This window comes from Artemia sp. Qi Xiang Cuo, chromosome 14, assembly GCF_049724085.1.
Source record: "Artemia sp. Qi Xiang Cuo chromosome 14, ASM4972408v1, whole genome shotgun sequence".
Lineage (NCBI taxonomy): Eukaryota > Metazoa > Arthropoda > Branchiopoda > Anostraca > Artemiidae > Artemia > Artemia sp. Qi Xiang Cuo.
In genome coordinates, this window is record NC_142807.1 from 61,047,526 (window position 1) to 61,069,957 (window position 22,432).

The 22,432-nt window shown below is 33.5% G+C and overlaps 2 protein-coding genes and 1 pseudogene across 2 annotated transcripts in view; 1 reads left to right on the forward strand and 2 right to left on the reverse strand.

Annotated features, from left to right (window-relative positions):
- The window catches only part of Galphai (G protein alpha i subunit), a 69,369-nt gene that overhangs the window by 39,792 nt on the left and 7,145 nt on the right, over window positions 1-22,432 (forward strand). Inside the window, exons 5-6 of the mRNA XM_089100383.1 lie at window positions 8,904-8,998; window positions 20,798-20,986. Coding sequence (XP_088956509.1) covers window positions 8,904-8,998; window positions 20,798-20,986 — 284 coding nt within the window. The remainder of the gene's footprint in view (window positions 1-8,903; window positions 8,999-20,797; window positions 20,987-22,432) is intronic.
- Window positions 852-2,738, reverse strand: LOC148944717 (glycine--tRNA ligase-like). The gene has a single exon (XM_089100569.1). The coding sequence runs from the start codon at window positions 2,736-2,738 to the stop codon at window positions 852-854; it is 1,887 nt and encodes a 628-aa protein (XP_088956695.1).
- On the reverse strand, window positions 13,460-14,625 carry LOC148944718 (uncharacterized; annotated as a pseudogene).

The window sequence follows — 22,432 nt, forward strand, 5'->3', positions numbered from 1 at the left end:
CATTAGGCTAGATACGGACATATAAAATGAAATAAACACAGGTAAAAAGCAATGGATTTATTGCGACTTACATATTTAGGTGAACAGCAGTGGGTCACTCCAAATGACAATAACGGTGACCAAGATACAACATGAAAGAATTTAAGACTTCTATCTGAATGGTCCTGCTTCTACATCACGAATAATCTCAAAAAGCACTTCTACCCCACTATCAAACATAGCTCTTCAGTCCTGCGCTGTAAGAACTGGCTCACCATTGGCCCGAGTGGACCAAGGATGTGAACCCGTCGTCCAATAATCTTTCTTAACTATTTTTGATGATTTAGACGTTCACATGGCTCTTATAGTTTAAACTTCCTTAGAAATATTGTACGTAGGATCTTTTTTATTACTCACTCTCTTAGCGAAATCTAAACCTTGGATAGCGCCGTTATTTTTCTGGGGATGTCTGCACTTTTTCTATTTGCTGATTGAGGACTTTTAATTTTTTAAACTATATTTAACTTAATAAGAGGAAGTATGAATTATCTTTAAAAAGAAGGAACTTTGGTATTTTAAATACATCGCATTTTACTCATCATTACTTCCCATCAATTAATGACGCCCCGTCATTAGTAATTGCTTGCCTTTGGGCTTTTAAAATGTTCGCCATTTATTAACTATTTCTTCTACATAATTATTTTATATTTATGTTCTGGGTGAATCAGGAGTGCTAAAAATTTTTTTTTTTTTTTTTTTTTTTTTTTTTTTTTTACGATGAAAGATCTTTACTTAAAAATTTGTGCAGATAAAAAAAATAACTTATTCTTGTTAAATAAAGGCAGGATACTTCGCTCTTACTTCGTTCCAGCTTAATTTTCCTCACGATGTTTAATAAAGGCAGGATACTTCGCTCTTAGTTCGGTCCAACTTAATTTTCCACATGCCAGATTTTTTATAACGGCAGCCACTTCGTTCACCGGCAGTCGAACTTGCAGCATAGAGTCCCGATCCCTCAGAGTCACAGAATGGGGTTCTTTTAGTGTGTCAAAATCCACAGTCACTGCAAAAGGCACCCCAAGCTCATCCGCTCTTGCATAGCGATGACCTATACGCGCTGAGGAGGCGTTGACTTCAGACGGAATCTTTTGATCTTTCAAATCTTGTGATATTTGTTTTACAAATGGCATAAAATTCTGTTTGTTGCTCAACGGGAGAACGCAGCATTTGTATGGAGCAACAATGAGTGGAAGTTTCAAGAATTTTCGTTTTTCAGCACCTTCTCGGACACTAAAGTTATGTTCAAGTATCACATAAAGTATGCGCCCAATCCCGAATGCAGGCTCAATAACACTGGGCACAAAGCTTTCGACGTCTACCTTTTTTTTGTGTCTCACTTCTTTTACCATTTCTGAAGTAATTGAGAAAGATTTACCATTGACGTGCAGATCAAATTTTCCTTCCTGTTTGATTGAAGATTCAATGATATTAATATCCACTTTTTCAATTTCCTCGAGAACTATCTTTACTTCAGCTTCAAATTGTTCTCTAATTTTGGCTTTTATGAGCACTACTTCGACAGCTTCTTCAATCCTCGCCTCAGAAAGCTGTCTCTCAGCTTCCAATTTAGCGCCAGTTGCCTTTGAATGCTGTGTGAGATCAAAGGCTGACCTGTCAGCACAGCCGACACATTCAAGCCATCCGAATGAGGTAAGACATTCGGCGTCCCAGCAATCCTGGGCATAATGAGCCATTTCGTTACTCATGTGCTGTCTAAATCTTATCATTTTTTCCTTCACACCGACCATAATTAGGAACTGGTGAATTCTTCCAATGAAGTAGCCAAGGGTCTCGTTGTCAATTAGTTTCTGAGAGACAGCATCACCAAGTTTCATCAGCTTTGGTGGTTTTCCCTCCATCTGCGCACAGGCTGAATATAACAAAATCTCCAAGTCTTTGACAGTGTTAAACTTTGGATGAGATTTATCGTTAGGATCACAGAAATGTTCAATTTCAGCCATTGTAAACTCCCTGGCTCGAAGAAGGCCAGAACGTGGTGAAATCTCATTCCTAAAAGCGGGTCCAATTTGTGCAACCGCAAATGGTAGTCTTCCGTTGTTGAATTTCAAAAGACGGGAAAAGTTGACAAATATGCCTTGCGCTGTTTCAGGCCGTAAATATCCCCGACTCTGGCCAATAGAAGTTGGGCCAATAAAAGTCGGAAACATTAGATTAAATTCAACAGGGTCAGTCACATCATTTCCATTACGGGACATCATATTAAACTGCCTCAATACGATAGTCATTTCCTCTTTGGTCATTCCGTCAAGTCTGGTGAGAATATTTTCACATTCTGCTTCAATTTGAGCCGTCACGCTTTTGTCCGCTTTGACCTTTTCCAGCTCGTCTTTGATCAGGTGATCCAATCTAAAACATTCGCCAGTTTTAACATCTTTGACCATCAAGTCAGTAAATTTGTCAACGTGTCCAGACGCGCTCAAAACTGATTCAGGCGTTACAATTGCACAATCTATTTCATGCATATTTTCCTCAAGAATGAAGAATTCCCTCCATGCCTCTAACAAGTTTTTCTTCAGACCACAACCCATTGGTCCCAAGTCAAAGAAACCTGCTATGCCTCCATATGTTTCAAAAGATTGGCAATAGAAGAACTTTTCCTTCAAAAGTTCTTCCAATCGATTTCGGTCAGCTTTCAATTCAGAAACTTCCTTCTTCATATCAAAGTCTGGTGTCTTCATATCTTCATATCTTCATATCTATTCATATCTTCATATGTCAAAGTCTTCATATCTTCATATCAATGTGAAATTGGTTCTAATTTTTGTTATGCTGGATTTTTGGCTTCAAAAATATATCAAACTATTTAAGAAGAGTATAAATAGTTCTGCACTTTTTAAATTCACTTTTTATACTTTTTTCTACACTAAAGAGGCAATACTATCTGTACCGCAAAAATTGACTTTTAGTTACGTCATGTTCGTAACATCCTCAATTAAGGGGATGTGGTATCTGAAAACTTATTGCTCGATTTTCAATATCTCTCTCGTTCTCTTGTCGGTAAATTAAATATAAAAAAGTTTTTTTTTTTTTTACTGAAAGTAAGGAGTGACATTAAAACTTAAAACGAACAGAAATTTTTCCGTACATGAAAGGCGCTGTCCCCCTAGTCAAAGCTACTTACGCTAAAGTTTGACTCTTAGTCACAACTCTACTTTTTAAAGTAATAAAATATTTTTGCGTAAAGAGCGGGGTGTTCAGGAGGGCCCAGACCCTTTCACATACAGAACAATTTCTGTTTGTTTTAATTTTTAATCTCGCTCCTTACTTTCAGTTAAAAAAAAAACTTGTTTTTTAAAAAATTATAATTTCGGACCGTTTTTCAACTAATACAGGTCCGAATTTGGCTCGCCGTACATGACTGGATTTTAAATACACATTTTGTGTTTTATATTGCCACTGGATTTTAAATATACATTTTGTGTTTTTTTTTATTTGTTCAGGACTTTTCTGTATATTGCCACTGGATTTTAAATACACATTTTGCTTTTTAAATACAAATTTTGTGTTTTTTATACACATTTTGGATTTTAAATACACATTTTGTGTGTTTTTTTTTATTTGTTCATTACTTTTCTGTATATTGCCACTGGATTTTAAATACACATTTTGTGTTTTATATTGCCACTGGATTTTAAATACACATTTTGTGTTTATATTGCCACTGGATTTTAAATATACATTTTGTGTTTTTTTTTATTTGTTCAGGACTTTTCTGTATATTGCCACTTGATTTTAAATACACATTTTGTGTTTTAAATACACATTTTTTGTTTTTTATACACATTTTGGATTTTAAATACACATTTTGTGTGTTTTTTTTTATTTGTTCATTACTTTTCTGTATTTTGCCACTGGATTTTAAATAAACATTTTGTGTTTTATATTGCCACTGGATTTTAAATACACATTTTGCGTTTTATATTGCCACTGGACTTTAAATACACATTTTGTGTTTTTTTTTATTTGTTCAGGACTTTTCTGTATATTGCCACTGAATTTTAAATACACATTTTGTGTTTTAAATACACATTTTGTGTTTTTTATACACATTTTGGATTTTAAAAACATATTTTGTTTTTTTTTTTTTTTATTTGTTAATTACTTTTCTGTATATTGCCACAGGATTTAAATTACACATTTTGTTTTTTTTTATTTCTTCATTACTTTTCTGTATATTGCCACTGGAATTTAAATACACATTTTGTGTTTTTTTTTATTTGTTAAGGACTTTTCTGTATATTGCCACTGGATTTTAAATACACATTTTGTGTTTTATATTGCCACTCGATTTTAAATACACATTTTGTGTTTTATATTGCCACTGGATTTTAAATATACATTTTGTGTTTTTTTTTATTTGTTCAGGACTTTTCTGTATATTGCCACTGGATTTTAAATACACATTTTGTGTTTTTTATACACATTTTGGATTTTAAATACACATTTTGTGTGTTTTTTTTATTTGTTGATTACTTTTCTGTATATTGCCACTGGATTTAAATACACATTTTTTTTTTCTTCATTACTTTTCTGTATATTGCCGCTGGAATTTAAATACACATTTTGTGTTTTTTTTTTATTTGTTAAGGACTTTTCTGTATATTGCCACTGGATTTTAAATACACATTTTGGATTTTAAATACACATTTTGTGTTTTTTTTTTATTTGTTCAGGACTTTTCTGTATATTGCCACTGGATTTTAAATACACATTTTGTGTTTTTTGTTATTTGTTCTTTTTTTTTTTAATTTAAGGAATAGGTATTTTTTTCATGGGGATGACTGGTCCCGGGTATTTTACAGACTTCTTCTAGGGACCTAATTAGTGAGGTACAAAGTTTTATAGAGAAAGTTTTAGAGGCACGGAAAATATAATTTCAATTTCTTGAGTGTTATAACTGGATATGTTCAATTATGTTTTTTTTTTTTTGTTATGGACTTTTCTGTATATTGCCACTGGATTTTAAATACACATTTTGGATTTTAAATACACATTTTGTGTTTTTTATACACATTTTGGATTTTAAATACACATTTTGTGTGGTTTTTTTATTTGTTCTTTTTTTTTTGAATTTAAGGAATAGGTATTTTTTTTCGCGGGGATGACTGGTCCCGGGTATTTTACAGACTTCTTCTAGGGACCTAATTAGTGTGGTACAAAGTTTTATAGAGAAAGTTTTAGAGGCATGGAAAATATAATTTCAATTTCTTGAGTGTTATAACTGGATATGTTCAATTATGTTTTTTTTTTATTTGTTCAGGACTTTTCTGTATATTGCCACTGGATTTTAAATACACATTTTGTGTTTTTTTTTTTGTTCTTTTTTTTTGAATTTAAGGAATAGGTATTTTTTTCACGGGGATGACTGGTGCCGGGTATTTTACAGACTTCTTATAGGGACCTAATTAGTGAGGTACAAAGTTTTATAGAGAAAGTTTTAGAGGCACGGAAAATATAATTTCAATTTCTTGAGTGTTATAACTGGATATGTTCAATTATGTTTTTTTTTTATTTGTTAAGGACTTTTCTGTGTATTGCCACTGGATTTTAAATACACATTTTGGATTTTAACACATTTTGTGTTTTTATACACATTTTGGATTTTAAATACATATTTTGTGTGTTTTTTTTATTTGTTCTTTTTTTTGAATTTAAGGAATAGGTATTTTTTTCGCAGGGATGACTGGTCCCGGGTATTTTACAGACTTCTTCTAGGGACCTAATTAGTGAGGTACAAAGTTATATAGAGAAAATTTTAGAGGCACGGAAAATATAATTTCAATTTCTTGAGTGTTATAACTGGATATGTTCAATTATTTTTTTTTTTTTTATTTGTTAAGGACTTTTCTGTATATTGCCACTGGATTTTAAATACACATTTTTGATTTTAAATACACATTTTGTGTTTTTTATACACATTTTGGATTTTAAATACACATTTTGTGTTTTTTTTTATTTGTTCTTTTTTTTGAATTTAAGGAATAGGTATTTTTTTCCCGGGGATGACTGGTCCCGGGTATTTTACAGACTTCTTCTAGGGACCTAATTAGTGAGGTACAAAGTTTTATAGAGAAAGTTTTAGAGGCCCGGAAAATATAATTTCAATTTCTTGAGTGTTATAACTGGATATGTTCAATTATGTTTTTTTTTTATTTGTTAAGGACTTTTCTGTATATTGCCACTGGATTTTAAATACACATTTTGGATTTTTTATACACATTTTGGATTTTAAATACACATTTTGTGTGTTTTTGTTATTTGTTCTTTTTTTTTTGAATTTAAGGAATAGGTATTTTTTTCGCGGGGATGACTGGTCCCGGGTATTTTACAGACTTCTTCTAGGGACCTAATTAGTGAGGTACAAAGTTATATAGAGAAAGTTTTAGAGGCACGGAAAATATAATTTCAATTTCTTGAGTGTTATAACTGGATATGTTCAATTATGTTTTTTTTTTATTTGTTAAGGACTTTTCTGTATATTGCCACTGGATTTTAAATACACATTTTGGATTTTTATACACATTTTGGATTTTAAATACACATTTTGTGTGTTTTTTTTATTTCTTCTTTTTTTTTGAATTTAAGGAATAGGTATTTTTTTCGCAGGGATGACTGGTCCCGGGTATTTTACAGACTTCTTCTAGGGACCTAATTAGTGAGGTACAAAGTTATATAGAGAAAATTTTAGAGGCACGGAAAATATAATTTCAATTTCTTGAGTGTTATAACTGGATATGTTCAATTATGTTTTTTTTTTTATTTGTTAAGGACTTTTCTGTATATTGCCACTGGATTTTAAATACACATTTTGGATTTTAAATACACATTTTGTGTTTTTTATACACATTTTGGATTTTAAATACACATTTTGTGTTTTTTTTTATTTGTTCTTTTTTTTGAATTTAAGGAATAGGTATTTTTTTCGCGGGGATGACTGGTCCCGGGTATTTTACAGACTTCTTCTAGGGACCTAATTAGTTAGGTACAAAGTTTTATAGAGAAAGTTTTAGAGGCACAGAAAATATAATTTCAATTTCTTGAGTGTTATAACTGGATATGTTCAATTATGTTTCTTTTTTTATTTGTTAAGGACTTTTCTGTATATTGCCACTGGATTTTAAATACACATTTTGGATTTTAAATACACATTTTGTGTTTTTTTATACACATTTTGGATTTTAAATACATATTTTGTGTGTTTTTTTTATTTGTTCTTTTTTTTGAATTTAAGGAATAGGTATTTTTTTCGCGGGGATGACTGGTCCCGGGTATTTTACAGACTTCTTCTAGGGACCTAATTAGTGAGGTACAAAGTTTTATAGAGAAAATTTTAGAGGCACGGAAAATATAATTTCAATTTCTTGAGTGTTATAACTGGATATGTTCAATTATGTTTTTTTTTTTTATTTGTTAAGGACTTTTCTGTATATTGCCACTGGATTTTAAATACACATTTTGGATTTTAAATACACATTTTGTGTTTTTTATACACATTTTGGATTTTAAATACACATTTTGTGTGTTTTTTTTATTTGTTCTTTTTTTTTTTTTAATTTAAGGAATAGGTATTTTTTTCATGGGGATGCCTGGTCCCGGGTATTTTACAGACTTCTTCTAGGGACCTATTTAGTGAGGTACAAAGTTTTATAGAGAAAGTTTTAGAGGCACGGAAGATATAATTTCAATTTCTTGAGTGTTATAACTGGATATGTTCAATTATGTTTTTTTTTATTTGTTAAGGACTTTTCTGTATATTGCCACTGGATTTTAAATACACATTTTGGATTTTAAATACACATTTTGTGTTTTTTTCTATTTTTTTCTTTTTTTTTGAATTTAAGGAATAGGTATTTTTTTCGCGGGGATGACTGGTCCCGGGTATTTTACAGACTTCTTCTAGGGACCTAATTAGTGAGGTACAAAGTTTTATAGAGAAAGTTTTAGAGGCCTGGAAAATATAATTTCAATTTCTTGAGTGTTATAACTGGATATGTTCAATTATGTTTTTTTTTTTTTTTTAAGGACTTTTCTGTATATTGCCACTGGATTTTAAATACACATTTTGGATTTTAAATACACATTTTGTGTTTTTTATACACATTTTGGATTTTAAATACACATTTTGTGTGGTTTTTTTATTTGTTGATTACTTTTCTGTATATTGCCACTGGATTTAAAATACACATTTTTTTTTTATTTCTTCATTTCTTTTCTGTATATTGCCGCTGGAATTTAAATACACATTTTGTGTTTTTTTCTATTTGTTCTTTTTTTTGAATTTAAGGAATAGGTATTTTTTTCGCGGGGATGACTGGTCCTGGGTATTTTACAGACTTCTTCTAGGGACCTAATTAGTGAGGTACAAAGTTTTATAGAGAAAGTTTTAGAGGCACGGAAAATATAATTTCAATGTCTTGAGTGTTATAACTGGATATGTTCAATTGTGTGTGTTTTTTTTTATTTGTTCAGGACTTTTCTGTATATTGCCACTGGATTTAAAATACATATTTTTTTTTTTATTTATTCATTACTTTTCTGTATATTGTCGCTGGAATTTAAATACACATTTTGTGTTTTTTTTTATTTGTTCAGTACTTTTCTGTATATTGCCACTGGATTTTAAATACACATTTTGTGTTTTAAATACACATTTTGTGTTTTTTATACACAGTTTGGATTTTAAATACACATTTTGTGTGTGTTTTTTTTATTTGTTCATTACTTTTCTGTATATTGCCACTGAATTTAAAATACACATTTTCACGAAGGAACAGAACGTATTATCATTTCATTTGGTGATTTAGATGAGGTTTTTTTTTACTTATTCTTTTTTCATGTTTTAGAATGTTTGACGTCGGTGGTCAGAGGTCTGAGCGAAAAAAGTGGATTCATTGTTTTGAAGGTGTTACAGCTATTATATTCTGTGTTGCTTTATCTGGTGAGTTTCAAACTTTTTTATTTGATATAATTGTGTTGTATTCGATATAATTGTGTTGTATGGTTTATATTCTGTGTTGCTTTTTTTTGGTACTGTTCTATTAACCAGGCTCTTTTGTATACGCCAATGCATACCAGTCACGAAATAGATCAAGACGCATAATGAAAACAGGTTTACAATGCCTTCTGGGACATAAACAAAGGCAAGAACAGTATTTAAATTATTTTTTTTGAGGTTTAGGGGGGAGAAGGTACCTAGGTGAAGTTAGGTTAAGTGTTTAATATATGGTATGCTTTGCCCCCCACCCCCTAATGTGCAAATATATAGCCCAAATTTGTTTCTAAACTATTATATATTCATCCTATTAAGGCCGTATCCCGGGGGGGGGGGGGGTTACCCGGTTTGACCCCCCCCCCTCCCTAAATTTTTGACCGAGTCGAAAATAAGTCGAAAATTAGTAAAACCTAGGTAAAAATCAGTAAAATTAGTCGAAAAGTGAGTCAAAATTAGTACCCCCCCCCCCCCCCAAAAAAAAGTCAAAAATTAGTAACCCCCCCCCCCCCCGAAAAAAAATCCTCGATCTGCTCCTGCATCCTATTTTATTTTATTTCATTAGTATTAACCAAACTAGCACTATATAAAAGAGCCCGGTTAATAGAACAGTACCCTTTTTTGTTGAGTTTCTAACTTTTTTTCAAGATAAAGTGAATATTTTACTGTTAAGGCTATTTCAATCTTATGAAACATCTTCAGCTCAGGCTGAGAATATTTGTCAATAAAAAGAAATCCGTTTCAAAGTTGAAATCGATTTGTAGGACTTGTTTAAATGACTTTGATTAAATAGCCTAATTAATTCCTTCGGTTATTGCTCAACTGAATTCGATTGCCCAATCTGCTTGGATTAACAATACTCAATTTGAAAGCTTTAGAGTTATTCAAAAGTGTGTGTTAAATCGGTGCGTTTTTTTAATTTAATATTTTATTATTAATTTAATGTTTATAGTTAGAATGGATTTAGTATCCTGAAGGATTTTTGGTTCGGTCTAAGAATATTTGTAGATAAAGAAATTTCTTTTCAGAGTCAAAGTCCCTTGGTAGGATATTGCTTAATTGATTTCGATTAAATAGTTATTTCTTCGAATAATTTTTCAACTGGCTTCAACTGGCTCAATTTACTTGATTAAAATTATTGTATTTTAATGGTTTATAATTGATAACTTAAACAAAAACTTACCAAGTTTGAAGTTTGATTGTAATTCTACTCCAAAGAAGGAGCGCCAGCGTAGCTGAGAGTTCAACTGAGATAGACCTTCGCAATCGCCTCGATTGACCAAAACAAACCCAGTATTTTAAAGTCTTTATAATATGCGGTGGTTAAGCTCATGATGAAACGCTGAGAGTTCAACGGGAAGGGAAATTGGGAGGGCAGTTGAACTCTCAGCTACGCTGGCGCTCCGTCTTTGGAGTAGAATTAAAATCAAACTTCAAACTTGGTAAGTTTTTGTTTAATTTATCAACTCTACTCCAAAAGGAGCGCCTTAGCTCCGCCTTCGAGTTCAACTGAGATTTTAAAGTTCAGCATGAGCGATACCAACACTAATGATCAATAATAGCCCTATTCATTAAAAGAAGCTGTTGTACAAAAATTCATTTATAGTAAGATATTTCAAATATAACAAATTACAGTGAATAAATTCAGAAGACTGATAACTGCTGACCACTTTCAATTGGTTTATTATAAAACCTTGCAAACGTTTTGGCATTTGTCCAGCCTACATATTTTATGATTTGATCTACATCAATTCCTCTTGCTTTAAGGTGGGACGTTGAGGCAGACCCTGTGCTATGAGCACCATAAACACTGATATCTATACCTGCAAGAAATAAAACTTCTTTTATACATCTAGAAATAGATGACTTGGACACGGCAGTATGAGGCTTACGATATGTAAGAAAAAGTGTGCCGTGTCTATTCTGTTATTATGTCATTATAATATAACAAGCAAGGTGCATTGCCGGACACACGGACGACTAGTGAAAAGGTTGAAATTTAAATACTGACTTGTGGTTGCCCGGTTTCGATGTTTTTAACAATACATTGATTTGAAAATCAAAACTTCCATCGTCATTATGTACCATATTACTGAGTGATAAACTGGCCAAAAACTGAACTCTTTCACAAGCTGATAAAATCAATAAAACTGCTAATTTTTGTGTTAGTGTCTTTAATTGAAGATTTTCGATATCCCAAGCTGGCAGTCTAAAGAGATCGAATGCACATTTTACATCCTAAATACTTGAAATCTTGGGTAGACTAGGCCTTCTATTAAAGACACCTCTCATAAACTTCTTGGTGATGTGATTACTGCCTAACTGAAGGCTTGGTAGAATTGCCGATAAAGCACTTCTCGCAGTATTAATAGCACTGTATCCAACACCTGAGTGAAAAAGTTCCCTAAGAAATGTCAAAGTTTCCGGTCGAGTTGCCTCCACGGCCTGGATTGTGTTTCTTCCACAAAAGTCAATCAATTTTAAAATGTAAACTTTTTACGGGCGATTAGTTTAATCCCGCCACCCTGCCATGATAATATCGACTGTGGAGGGAGAATATCCTTGGTGGTGAAGCCCTTGCCGGAGACGACGCAAGCCGCTAGGTGTAACGTCTTGGACAATGGATGGTGCAAGGTCGGTTTCTGTGGGAGAGACAAAGTAAAATTATCATTTGGTAGAAATATTGGAGTTCCTATTAAAAGCTTTAATAGTAAGGGATACCATACTTGTGTGGTCCAATTCGGAAAGATCAAAATACCAGTGGCCTGATCTGTTTCCACCTTCTGAAGGGTCCTCAGAAGTAAACTGAATGGGGGAATGCATAAAAGAAATAATGCTTCCAATTCATTGAAAATGCATCTACGAAAAAACAGTCTGGATCTGGTTTCCAAGAAACAAATGGTTTAATCTGAAAATTTAATCTAGTCGCAAACAAATCAATATCTATTGACTGACATACCAAAAAATTCAAAATAATAAATATTTCAGAATCCAATTTCCATTCCTTTTCATTATCAAATTTTCGTGATGCCTTATCCGCAATATTAGCAACCCCAGGCACATGTTCTGCAGATATCCATCCTTTGCCCTGCAGTACTACCTGCCAGACCTTATTTGCGAAATAATTACAAGATTTAGATTTTGATCCTCCCATTTTATTTATATAAGCTACTGCGGTTATATCGTCAGAACGCAGCCGAACATGCATGCCTTTAATATCATGGGCAAAACATTTTAATCCCAGATAGACGGCCTTCGTTTCTAAGACATTGATATCAAATCTCTTCTCTTCTGAGGACCATTCACCTATGGCCGTTTTCATGGAATATTCATCCACGAGTGCCCAACCTAGTTTCGACGCATCACTACACAAATATTTGTCAATTGATCTAGACTCAATTGCTTTAGAAGCATGATTGGCAATATCCAACCACCATTGTAGTTCCGAATTTACATCGGTTGTTAAAATTATCCTTTCCGCAAAATTTTCCTTCGCGTACCCTATTGCTTGAGTTTTAAACGATTCTGCTGTTCGGTAATATAAAGGCCCTAATTCTACTGCTGGAAATGTTGAAACAAGAACGCCAAGAGTTTCAGCAAATTCTTGAATCGTAGTCAATTTTTGACTAAGAATTTTTGAAACCAAATGTATAACTTTTTTAACTTTTCTTTCCGGCAGGAAAATATGCATTAATCGCGAATCTAACAAAAAGCCCAGAAATTCTATTTGTTGGCTTGGAATGAGAACTGACTTTCCCGGGTGGATCACAAACCCCAGCTCTGACAGTAATTTCGCTGTTTCATAGACATTATTTTGACACTCTAAATATGACCTTCCCAGAAGGAGAGAATCGTCTAAATAGGTAACTGACAAATACCCTTTTCTCCGAAGTAAAGAGATAACAGGTTTCATGTGTTTTGTAAAAACCATTGGGGCCGATGATAAGTAATTTGGCATTGAAGTAAACGAATAACAAAGGTAAAATTTGAAACAAAGCCACATTTGATATCCAAAATCAACAGGGCATGAATAATAAAAATCGACTAGGTCAATAGAGACCATATAACAATTTTTTGTCATCAAAAGAACCGCAGAATGAACACTTTCCATTTTAAAATGGTAATATTTAAGGTTTTCATTTAAATTTTTAAGGTTAAGAATAAACCGGGTAGACCCATCTTTCTTTGGGACTGTAAAAACGGGAGAAATGCAACGTATTTCCTTTATTCTCAATTCGGGTACTTTAACAATAACACCTTTATGCAATAAAATATCAACTTCCTTTCTTATAGCCTCTATTTCTTCAAACGTAAAACTTTTGTTTTTTGTTTTCAAAGCTTTTAGTGGTGTTTTCTCAAATTCAATCTTATAGCCTGAGGCCGCAATATTCAAAATATTCAAATCACTGGTTATTGACTGCCATTTTGAGATGTACTTACTAATTCTCCCAGCTTTAAAGTTATCAGCCAAATGTTGTGACTGCCTATTGAAATTAACAGCAAAATCGTAAAAATCAAGGTCGGGGTATGGTAAATAGTACATACCAGCTGTTTTCGATCCCTTTTCTGGAATTTCTGGAATTTCTGGAATTTGGACCTCTCTTGACGGTCCTGGCACTGATTTCTGTGATAATTTGGACGGGGGGCCTCATTATTCCATCGGCAATAACGGTAGGCCCTTGCACGTTTTTTGGTTTTCCAAAATATTTTGTCAAATCCACCATGGATTTAGCTTTAGATGTTGTTTTGGCAATATCTTTGCCGAAAAGGTACTCCGTGACTTTGACTTCAGGGGCACATAAAGCTGATGCTACAGTGGGATCTGGACTCAATTCAAATTTCATTGCATGACTTCTTTTTAAACTTAGATCGTAATTGGTGAGGCCAAGCATGTGAACTGCATCTGTAAGGTTTTTGACAACTTTTTCTTTAATATTCTCATTTTCTGTCTCAAGAAACGCATTTGCTGCCTCTAAAACACAAAATGTTGAGTGAGCAATTGTCCGCTGAACTTGAAGGGCCTTAGCATCCCTCTGTTTAGCCTATGATGAGAGAATAGCCCAAATTTCACTATTCAACTTCGGAGGAACAATTTTTTCGGTATTAGCAGGCCTAGGGTGGTGCTCAAATAACTCTTTTAGCTTCACTATTTCCAAAGGCTCAGAAAAAGCTCTATTTGTAACTTTGGCAAGTTTCTTATGGATCTTAGGACCCTCTTTGGTACCAGAACGTTCTTCAGAAATCTTTCTGAATAGAGCGTCATTTGACGTGTTTTCTTTTAATCTTTTACCTTTGTGTTTTTCCGGAGAAGCCTTCCGCTTTGTGTCATGGATTTTTGTGGGGCTCCGAGAGCAAGATTTTTCGTTCCTAGAACTAATTTCAGGGCTCCGAGAGCCATACCGAGCACGAGTTTGAAACTCTGGGCTCCGAGAGCCATTTTTTTGATCGCTATCACTCTCACTTGAGAGTATTCTGCGACGCGAATGAGCTTTATATTGCCTGCCACACCTTTCACGATCATGATCTTCATCGACTAAATTGTCCAACAATCCAATCACTAACTCACTACCACTCATTATTTAATTTGGTCTGAATCAAAGCGAATGCTAACATCAACTGGGTTTGTTTTGGTCAATCGAGGCGATTGCGAAGGTCTATCTCAGTTGAACTCGAAGGCGGAGCTAAGGCGCTCCTTTTGGAGTAGAATTATACACAAAAATTCATATATTTCACTCTAAAAAGAACAGTAAGCCATAAAGAACATAAGCAAAGTTTTTTCTGAATTTACCATTTTTTAACTATTGAAATTTGATGAATCACAGATTTTAGTTTATTCGACAGTTTCATTATGAAAAATTTATGCTTGTAATTCTATGAAAAAAAACTTTTTTTCTCTAATTAAATTAATCGATTTTATCTAATGTATAGATTTTGAATTGTGCCATTGAGTGTCGCTATTCAAATTTATTCAACTTTTTCTTTTGTTTCTTGTAAAAATTTATATTTTTACATATAAAAAAGGACTACTTTTAAAATATAAAATATAAACATAATTTATATTTATAAATATAAATATAATTTATATAATATATAAATTAAAATATAAAAGGACTACTTTTCCTGAACAGGTCTTATGTGTAGTTTCGGAAGCCTATATACAAGACTCAATTATACACTGAAAATAGAAATTATAAGGGTGTTCTTGTATTGTTACTCGGATTAGATCTTAAACTGTTTTCTCTTCCTCTTTTATATTACATTAGAAAGGATATTTCCAATTTACTATTATAACCTTTACAAACAAACCTTAGCTTCAAACGAAAAATGTTTCGGTTAGGCCCCCATCCCCCACACACAAGACTCGTTCAAAGAATCTATATGGATCATAATAAAACCTAAAAATATGCCTGGTACATAAAACTTTCTTTTTCCAAGCCCCACCCCCCAAAAAAGATAAAAAAAAAACGTCTGACCTGTATGTACCTGGTTTTTTAAACTAGACCTATCTGCTTTCGCATCTCAAGACCTTTTCAAGAATCTTTTTTCCTTATTAGAAAAGGTGTGTCGAAAAAACTATTAAATGGTTAAGAATATGGCTATTTAGACCAAAAGTTTTAATTTTCAGTTCCAATCCAACCAATATCTGATAACTCCACTCCTTACACGCACGGAGGAACTTTTTTTTTAGGGGGGAGGGGCAATTTTGAAGTTTTTTTTAGGGGGAGGGGCAATTTTTAGTTCCAATCCAACCAAGATCTGATAAATCCACTCCTGGCACGCACAGAGGAACTTTTTTTTAGGGGGGGAGGGGCAATTTTGAAGTTTTTTTAGGGGGGAGGGGCAATTTTTAGTTCCAATCCAACCAAGATCGGATAAATCCACTCCTGGCACGCACGGGGGAACTTTTATTTTAGGGGGGAGGGGCAATTTTGAAAAGAAACAGTAGAAATGGGTGACCAATAATGAAAACATCAGAAAATGCGGGAACACTCGTACAAATCTTTATTTTTGGGGGGAGGGGGCTAAACTATTATCAAGCCTGAAAGTGCCTTTTCACCTTTTACAAACCTCTGTAAGGTCACAGACAGTTAAAATTGATTTAAATTGTTTCTATTACCAGATCGTGTATTGCTTGAAGTCAACTGGTTCACTTGCAGTTCCTGTTTAACGTCTTAGATTTGACACCAGAAAACAGTAATGGAATGTGTTCCAAAAAGTGAAAAAAGCTAAACAACACGTGAAGTTTTGGCTCCGCATTTGGATTAATTGCGATCAGCCCAAATCTGGTGAATTATTTAAAATTAAGCAAAATTCCAAACTTCAGTTTATATCTGTTCGTCAATCCCGCCTGAATGCTTTGGATGGCCCCTCGGATCGGAAGTCTTGGTTCAATGTAATTATTAGCAGAAAGTGTGTGCCTGCTACCGTTTTGATTATCAATTTCAATGATTTTGTTGCTCATTTTACTTGTGTTTTTTCTGCATTTAAACATTCTGTCCAGTCCATGTTTTCCTCCTTATTGCATATTACTCCTCCTTGAGTTCTTCGGCAAGTCCATATATTATCAATATCTAGTTGTGATATCTATCGGGCTTTTAAGAGTGTTAAGAAATCAAGTGCTCCTGATTGGGATGGTCTGTGTTACAATCACTTCATCATTAAGTGTCCATTATTGTTAACACACATTCAGCTCCTATTCCAGATGTATTTAGCCCAGTCGTTAGTTCCAGATAGTTTTCATTCGGGAATTGCAACATCAGTTTTGAAAAAGAGAAAAGACGCAGATCAGTGTTCCAGTTATCGACCAATTACAGTGTCCTGTTTCATGAGCAAGCTGCTCGAGTATGTCGTATTGCCTGAAGTTTTGACTAAGTGTGATTTTTATGATTATCAAGTTGGGTTCAGAGCCGGTTTTGGTTGTTCTCAATCCCATATACTAGGTCAGCTGCGAGTGTTGACAAAGATACAAAATAGGCCAATTCTTTGGGTCTCGGTTGATATCTTAAGTACATTTGATGAATCTGCTCAGTCGCCAGTGCTTCGATAGCGAGTCCAAGCAAGAATTAACTAATGCTGAACGAAAGGTATACTATATCAGCATTCCAGTTCGTTGGTTTGGTTAAAATGGATGTCTGATATATCCGAGCCTATATTAGTAAAGAAGGGAGTCAGGCAAGGCGGTGTGCTGTCTCCATATATTTTTTAAAACTGTGCTTGCGGACTGTTTGCGAAAGCTGTCTCCTACAGTGTTTTTAGAAAATGCTGCTGTTAGTCACATTGCCTATGCTGATGATGTTCTGCTAGTTAGTCATACTAGGTCAGGTCTCACAAAAAATCTAAATGTTCTGATTAATGCTTTGAGTACAATTGGGCTTTCTGTAAATGCTTCAAAATGCGAGTTTCTGTCTTTTAATATTTCTAAACCAGCTCCTCCTTTACATGTGGGTACAATGCTACTCAAGTGTGTCTCAAAGTTGAAATGGCTTGGGATTACTTTTTCTGATACACTTTCGACTACATGCTCGTCTCTGGTTGCTAGTGCTCTGCAGTGCATTCGATTCCCATATGGTAAAATCTTGCCTAATAGAGGGAGGTACAGCCGCCGAGGCTTATGTAAACTTTACCATAGTTTTTGTTCTCCAGCAGTTCTTTTTCTTTCCGGTTTTCAGCCTCTAATGCGCAAAAAAGACCGTCTTCAGCTAAGGAGAGGCTATTTTAAACATTGTAAATTCCTGCTATATTTGCTAAGGCGGTACAGAAATCACAAGATTATTTCTCATTTTGGACTTATCGACCCTCTAGTGCTGCTTGACAGCATCGCTAAGGATCTGAGGACCAATACGCCAAGGAAGATGTGCCAGTGACCCCCTCACTTATTTTTTTCCAGATTAGTGTTTTTATGGATATTGTTATGTTATTTATGTTGTGTTTTCGTTATTATTTCCTTGTGGATAATATTATTTTTTTTTTCTTTTTTTTAACTCCGCAGTTATTTTATATTGCGGGTTACAAATAAACTTACTTACTTAATTACTTGTGTGCTTGCCCGGAGGAAATGATGCTTACTCGGGTAGTCACGAAGTTGGTGTAGTCAGGGTTATCACTGAGTCCTTAGGGATATGCCAAAGTATCACTTAAGAGGGATATCACTTTAGAAGAATGGCAAGGTTTGAACAAATCTGATCAAGGTTTGAAGATATTCAATTATAAAAGTCGATGTACTTTTATGCTAATATTTAATAAATGTCAAAAGTAGTAATAAATGTAATATTTAATTAATGTCAAAAGTTTAGAACCTTTTGTGAGAAACAGAGTTTTGTTCTTTGTTTACACGTTAGTATTTAAGAACCTTAAAAAAAGCAGTTTCTACTTTTTTTTTCAAACTATTTTCCTAAAATCATCCCATTCATTTTCAGCATTATTCAATTCTAAGCTACAATTTCACATCCAACTGTTTTTAAAATATTCGTCTTAAATTCTCATGTGGAATTCTATCAGCGCCATAACTACATGAGAAGGAGTTACCCTCCCTAAATTTTAACTTGAAGATTAACTCTAGATGCTGCTAGCTGGTTGTCTTTACTTTTGAAATTTATTAAATATTACCCTTAAAACAATGGGAGCATCCCCTTACTGCCGTGGGTAGCTATAATGAGAATTTTGAAATTTTTGTATGGTAAATTAATTGATGGAGAATCGTATGAATGAAAAAAAAAGGTTTATAGGAGAAAGGTAGATAAAGTGTACAAGGAGAGAAAAAATTATGTATGTGAGGAATTTTCAAAGTGGAGAGCTATGGAACATCGAGAAAGAGGTAAGAAAGATAGGTAGTAAAAAAAAAAAACAAAAAAAAAAACATATATTTTCTGAAGATGCCGAGCTCAGGGCTGAAATCTCGAGGTGTTACAGCCCCATTAGTACCTTCGATTTTGGCTACTAGGAGCATGGTTAATTTTTTAAAACCTGCCTTAAGGCTGCTTACATATCAAAGGATTTTTTTTTTATTCTTTGAGCCTAAATTAAATACTATAGAAAACCAGATCGAATATTTGAAACAATTGTCAGAGGATTTGACAAAGGGCTTGGAATCATAAAAGGAAAAAAAATATGAAAAGAAACATAAATGCCTTTATCCATGACGTATTTCAGAAATTCTATACCCTAACGTATTTCAGAAATTCTATACCCTAACGTATGTCAGAAATTCTACACCCTAACGTATTTCAGGATTTCTATACCCTAACGTATTTAAGAAGTTCTATACCCTGTGGGTACTTTTTGAACTGCTTGGTTTCCTTATGCTTTGATATTTTTGTGTTAGTAATCGTAAGTCTTTCTCAACTTTTTTAAAACTCAATGTAGACCAGTGTTTCCCAAACTTTTGACAATGATTTACCCTTTTCTATAATTTCCGTAACGCCCTGGACCCGTCACAAAAAAGTGGATTATCTTGATAACCATTAAAATACATTCCTTTTTATTTTTTATTGTTTTGTTACATACAAAAAATAATAATAGGAGAGAAATACAATTTTTCATTATAAAATGTGAGTAAAAGCTATGTTATGAACAACATTTGTCTTGATCAATAATAAAGGTGGAATTTCGTGTGCTGAATTGACACATCAAGGCCGTATCCAGGGGGGGGGGGGGGAGTTAGGGGATTTGAATCCCCTGAAATTTTCGTTTAACTCGTAAACACGTAACAAAAACGCATATAAATAAATTTTTGGTACATTTTTAAAGTTTATTGTAACCCCCTTCCCTCCTAGCGAAAATCCTGGATAGGATTTTCAATCCAAGCGAAAATTCTGGATATGGCCTAGAGTTCGTTACACTTTGTTTCTCTGGTTATTAATTTTAATTTGAGACACGGTTCCATATCTAGCCATCTGTTCCTTGCTGGTGCAAATTCCCACCAGATTTCGGTGCAGCGTGTAACGCCACCAAACTCTTCTCATATCCCTTGGGGTACCCATACCACACTAGGAAACAAATTTAGACCGTCACGATCCAGTTGCAAAAAGTAAAGGTAAGCAGTAATGGTTTCAACACTTCCAGAAATATTTAAATAAAAAAGGGATTGGTACTTGTATGATATATCCCCTGTTGCTCAAGAAGGGAAGTTAGGTTGCTCAGGAAGGGAACTTAGGTTAATCCTAATAAAATATACCCAAGTATGATAAAAATATAATATTTTAGAAACAAATTTGGGCTATATATTTGCACAATAGGGGGGGGGGGGGGTAAAGTACAGCGGATATGCGTGCAAAATGTTTACCTACAACTACTATGATATTATGAAGTAAGAATTGTTTCCTGACTTCACACTGTCCAAATACTTTACCCCCATAATTTGAAAAAATATAGCCCAAATTATATATTTCCCATCTATTCTGTCACTTCTCTTTGTCTTTACTCACGCTAAGCTGAAAGAAACTAACGAAAGAAACCGGTTCACAGTGCTTCAATGCATGAACAACTTGAGCGGTAGGGGGCATATTATACAAGTACCATAGGATTTTCCACTAAATAATTCTGCTTTTTTGCTTTCTGCGATACAAAAAGTGAAAATAGTTTGAGAAATTTCAAGAAATGTTTAAATCAAAGCAGAATTTCTCGCTAAATGATAATTTCTTCATGATACGTATATAATATTATATTAAAAATATATTATATTGTATCATATAATACAATATAATATTGTATTAAGTTTATACTATGATTTTATCTTATCATCATTTTCAGGATACGACCTTGTATTAGCAGAAGACGAAGAAATGAACCGAATGATTGAATCCATGAAACTTTTTGAATCGATATGCAATAACAAGTGGTTTGTGGAGACATCAATAATATTGTTCTTGAACAAAAAAGACTTGTTTGAAGAAAAAATCAACAAATCGCCATTGACTATTTGCTTCCCCGAATATACTGGTGAGTCTTCCTTTCATGTACCTAAAAAAGTATTTATTAGAGAGGGAGGGGGGGGGGTGTTTGTCAATCCAATATTCTTTCTAAGAGTCATTAGCCGTCTGGAAAAACTTAGGCTTAAATATTCACTCTTTTTATATTATCTCCTTCGCCCCCCCCCCCCGCAGAAAAAAAGTAGTTTGATTTCGCAGTCCTTTAAGGTTTAGACTCGTATACATCTATGAATATAGATACGTAAAACTATCTTAATTCAAGTCTAAAAATGCATCTTTGAAGAAGACTATGTACGCGGGAAAATCCCATAAGATAGGTTCTGTTTTTTTTTTTTTTTTTTTTTTTTTTTTTTTTTTTTTTTTTTTTTTTCTCCGAACTTTTTTTGTGGAGAGTTGAGAATTAAAGCAGTAAAGTAGACTAAGTAGTTTTTTAAGTGAATGTCTTATCAACAAATGTTTGTATTTGTACATTTACATAATAGCTTGTTTGAATACAAAATATTATATTATTAATCAGATTATAAATAATATTATATTAGATATCAAATTATACCTCGACTGCACTCCAAAATGTCAATGGGCAGGATTCAGAAAATCAAAGATTCAATACTACTGTAAAGTATTTAGAACATCAATTCGAGAAGCTTTTCCGGGTGTCTCATTTCTTAGTTATTTGGCCATTTATGTGTCAACGAGAGTGGTCCAGGGGGGGGGCTCTTGGGACTACAGCTAGTCGTGGGAAAGGGCTCGGTCCCAGGCATGGTCAAACAACCGATAGCTGGAACCTCCATTCCAGGAAAGTTATTCTCTTGGTACACTTCTAAGGTCAGTCTATATTTCGCCTTCGTCGTAGCTAGTTGTTCTTGTGCTACCTTATTTTCTCTGTGTGCATACGCATATCATTAAATATAGACGATGTACCGTTTATCGTCTATCTTTGGAATTTACGTAAACCATTACATCTGCCAATATAAAAGGCATACAAATAAAGAACTAAACAGAGATTTACACTACAACCCGAATCAGAAACAGGTGTTTTCAATAGTTTTTTTTTATTATTTAAAGTCAAATGATAACAAGGCCAGAATTGGAAAAATATATGGGTGAAGTGTCAATTACATCAAAATAAAAACATTTTTTATGTTTTGGACCCATTTTGTGCCTATTTGTACCTGAAAGGGGTGATTTCCTAAGATTTATCCCTTGGTCGTTTCAAAATTAAGAAAGTATTAGGACAATACCCCATTTTCGCAATTGTTGCCATGTTGAATTCTGAAAATAAATATGCAAGCGAAATTAGTTAACTTTGGCATTTTTTTCTGTTTGTATTGTACCCAAAGACTATACTTTCAAGGAAGTTTATTGTGTTTTTGTTGATTTTTCAACTTTCATTTTTTTTTTTTTTTTTTTTAGTTTGTTGCCCTTATTTTTCACTATTGCCGACTATTTCTTTCAA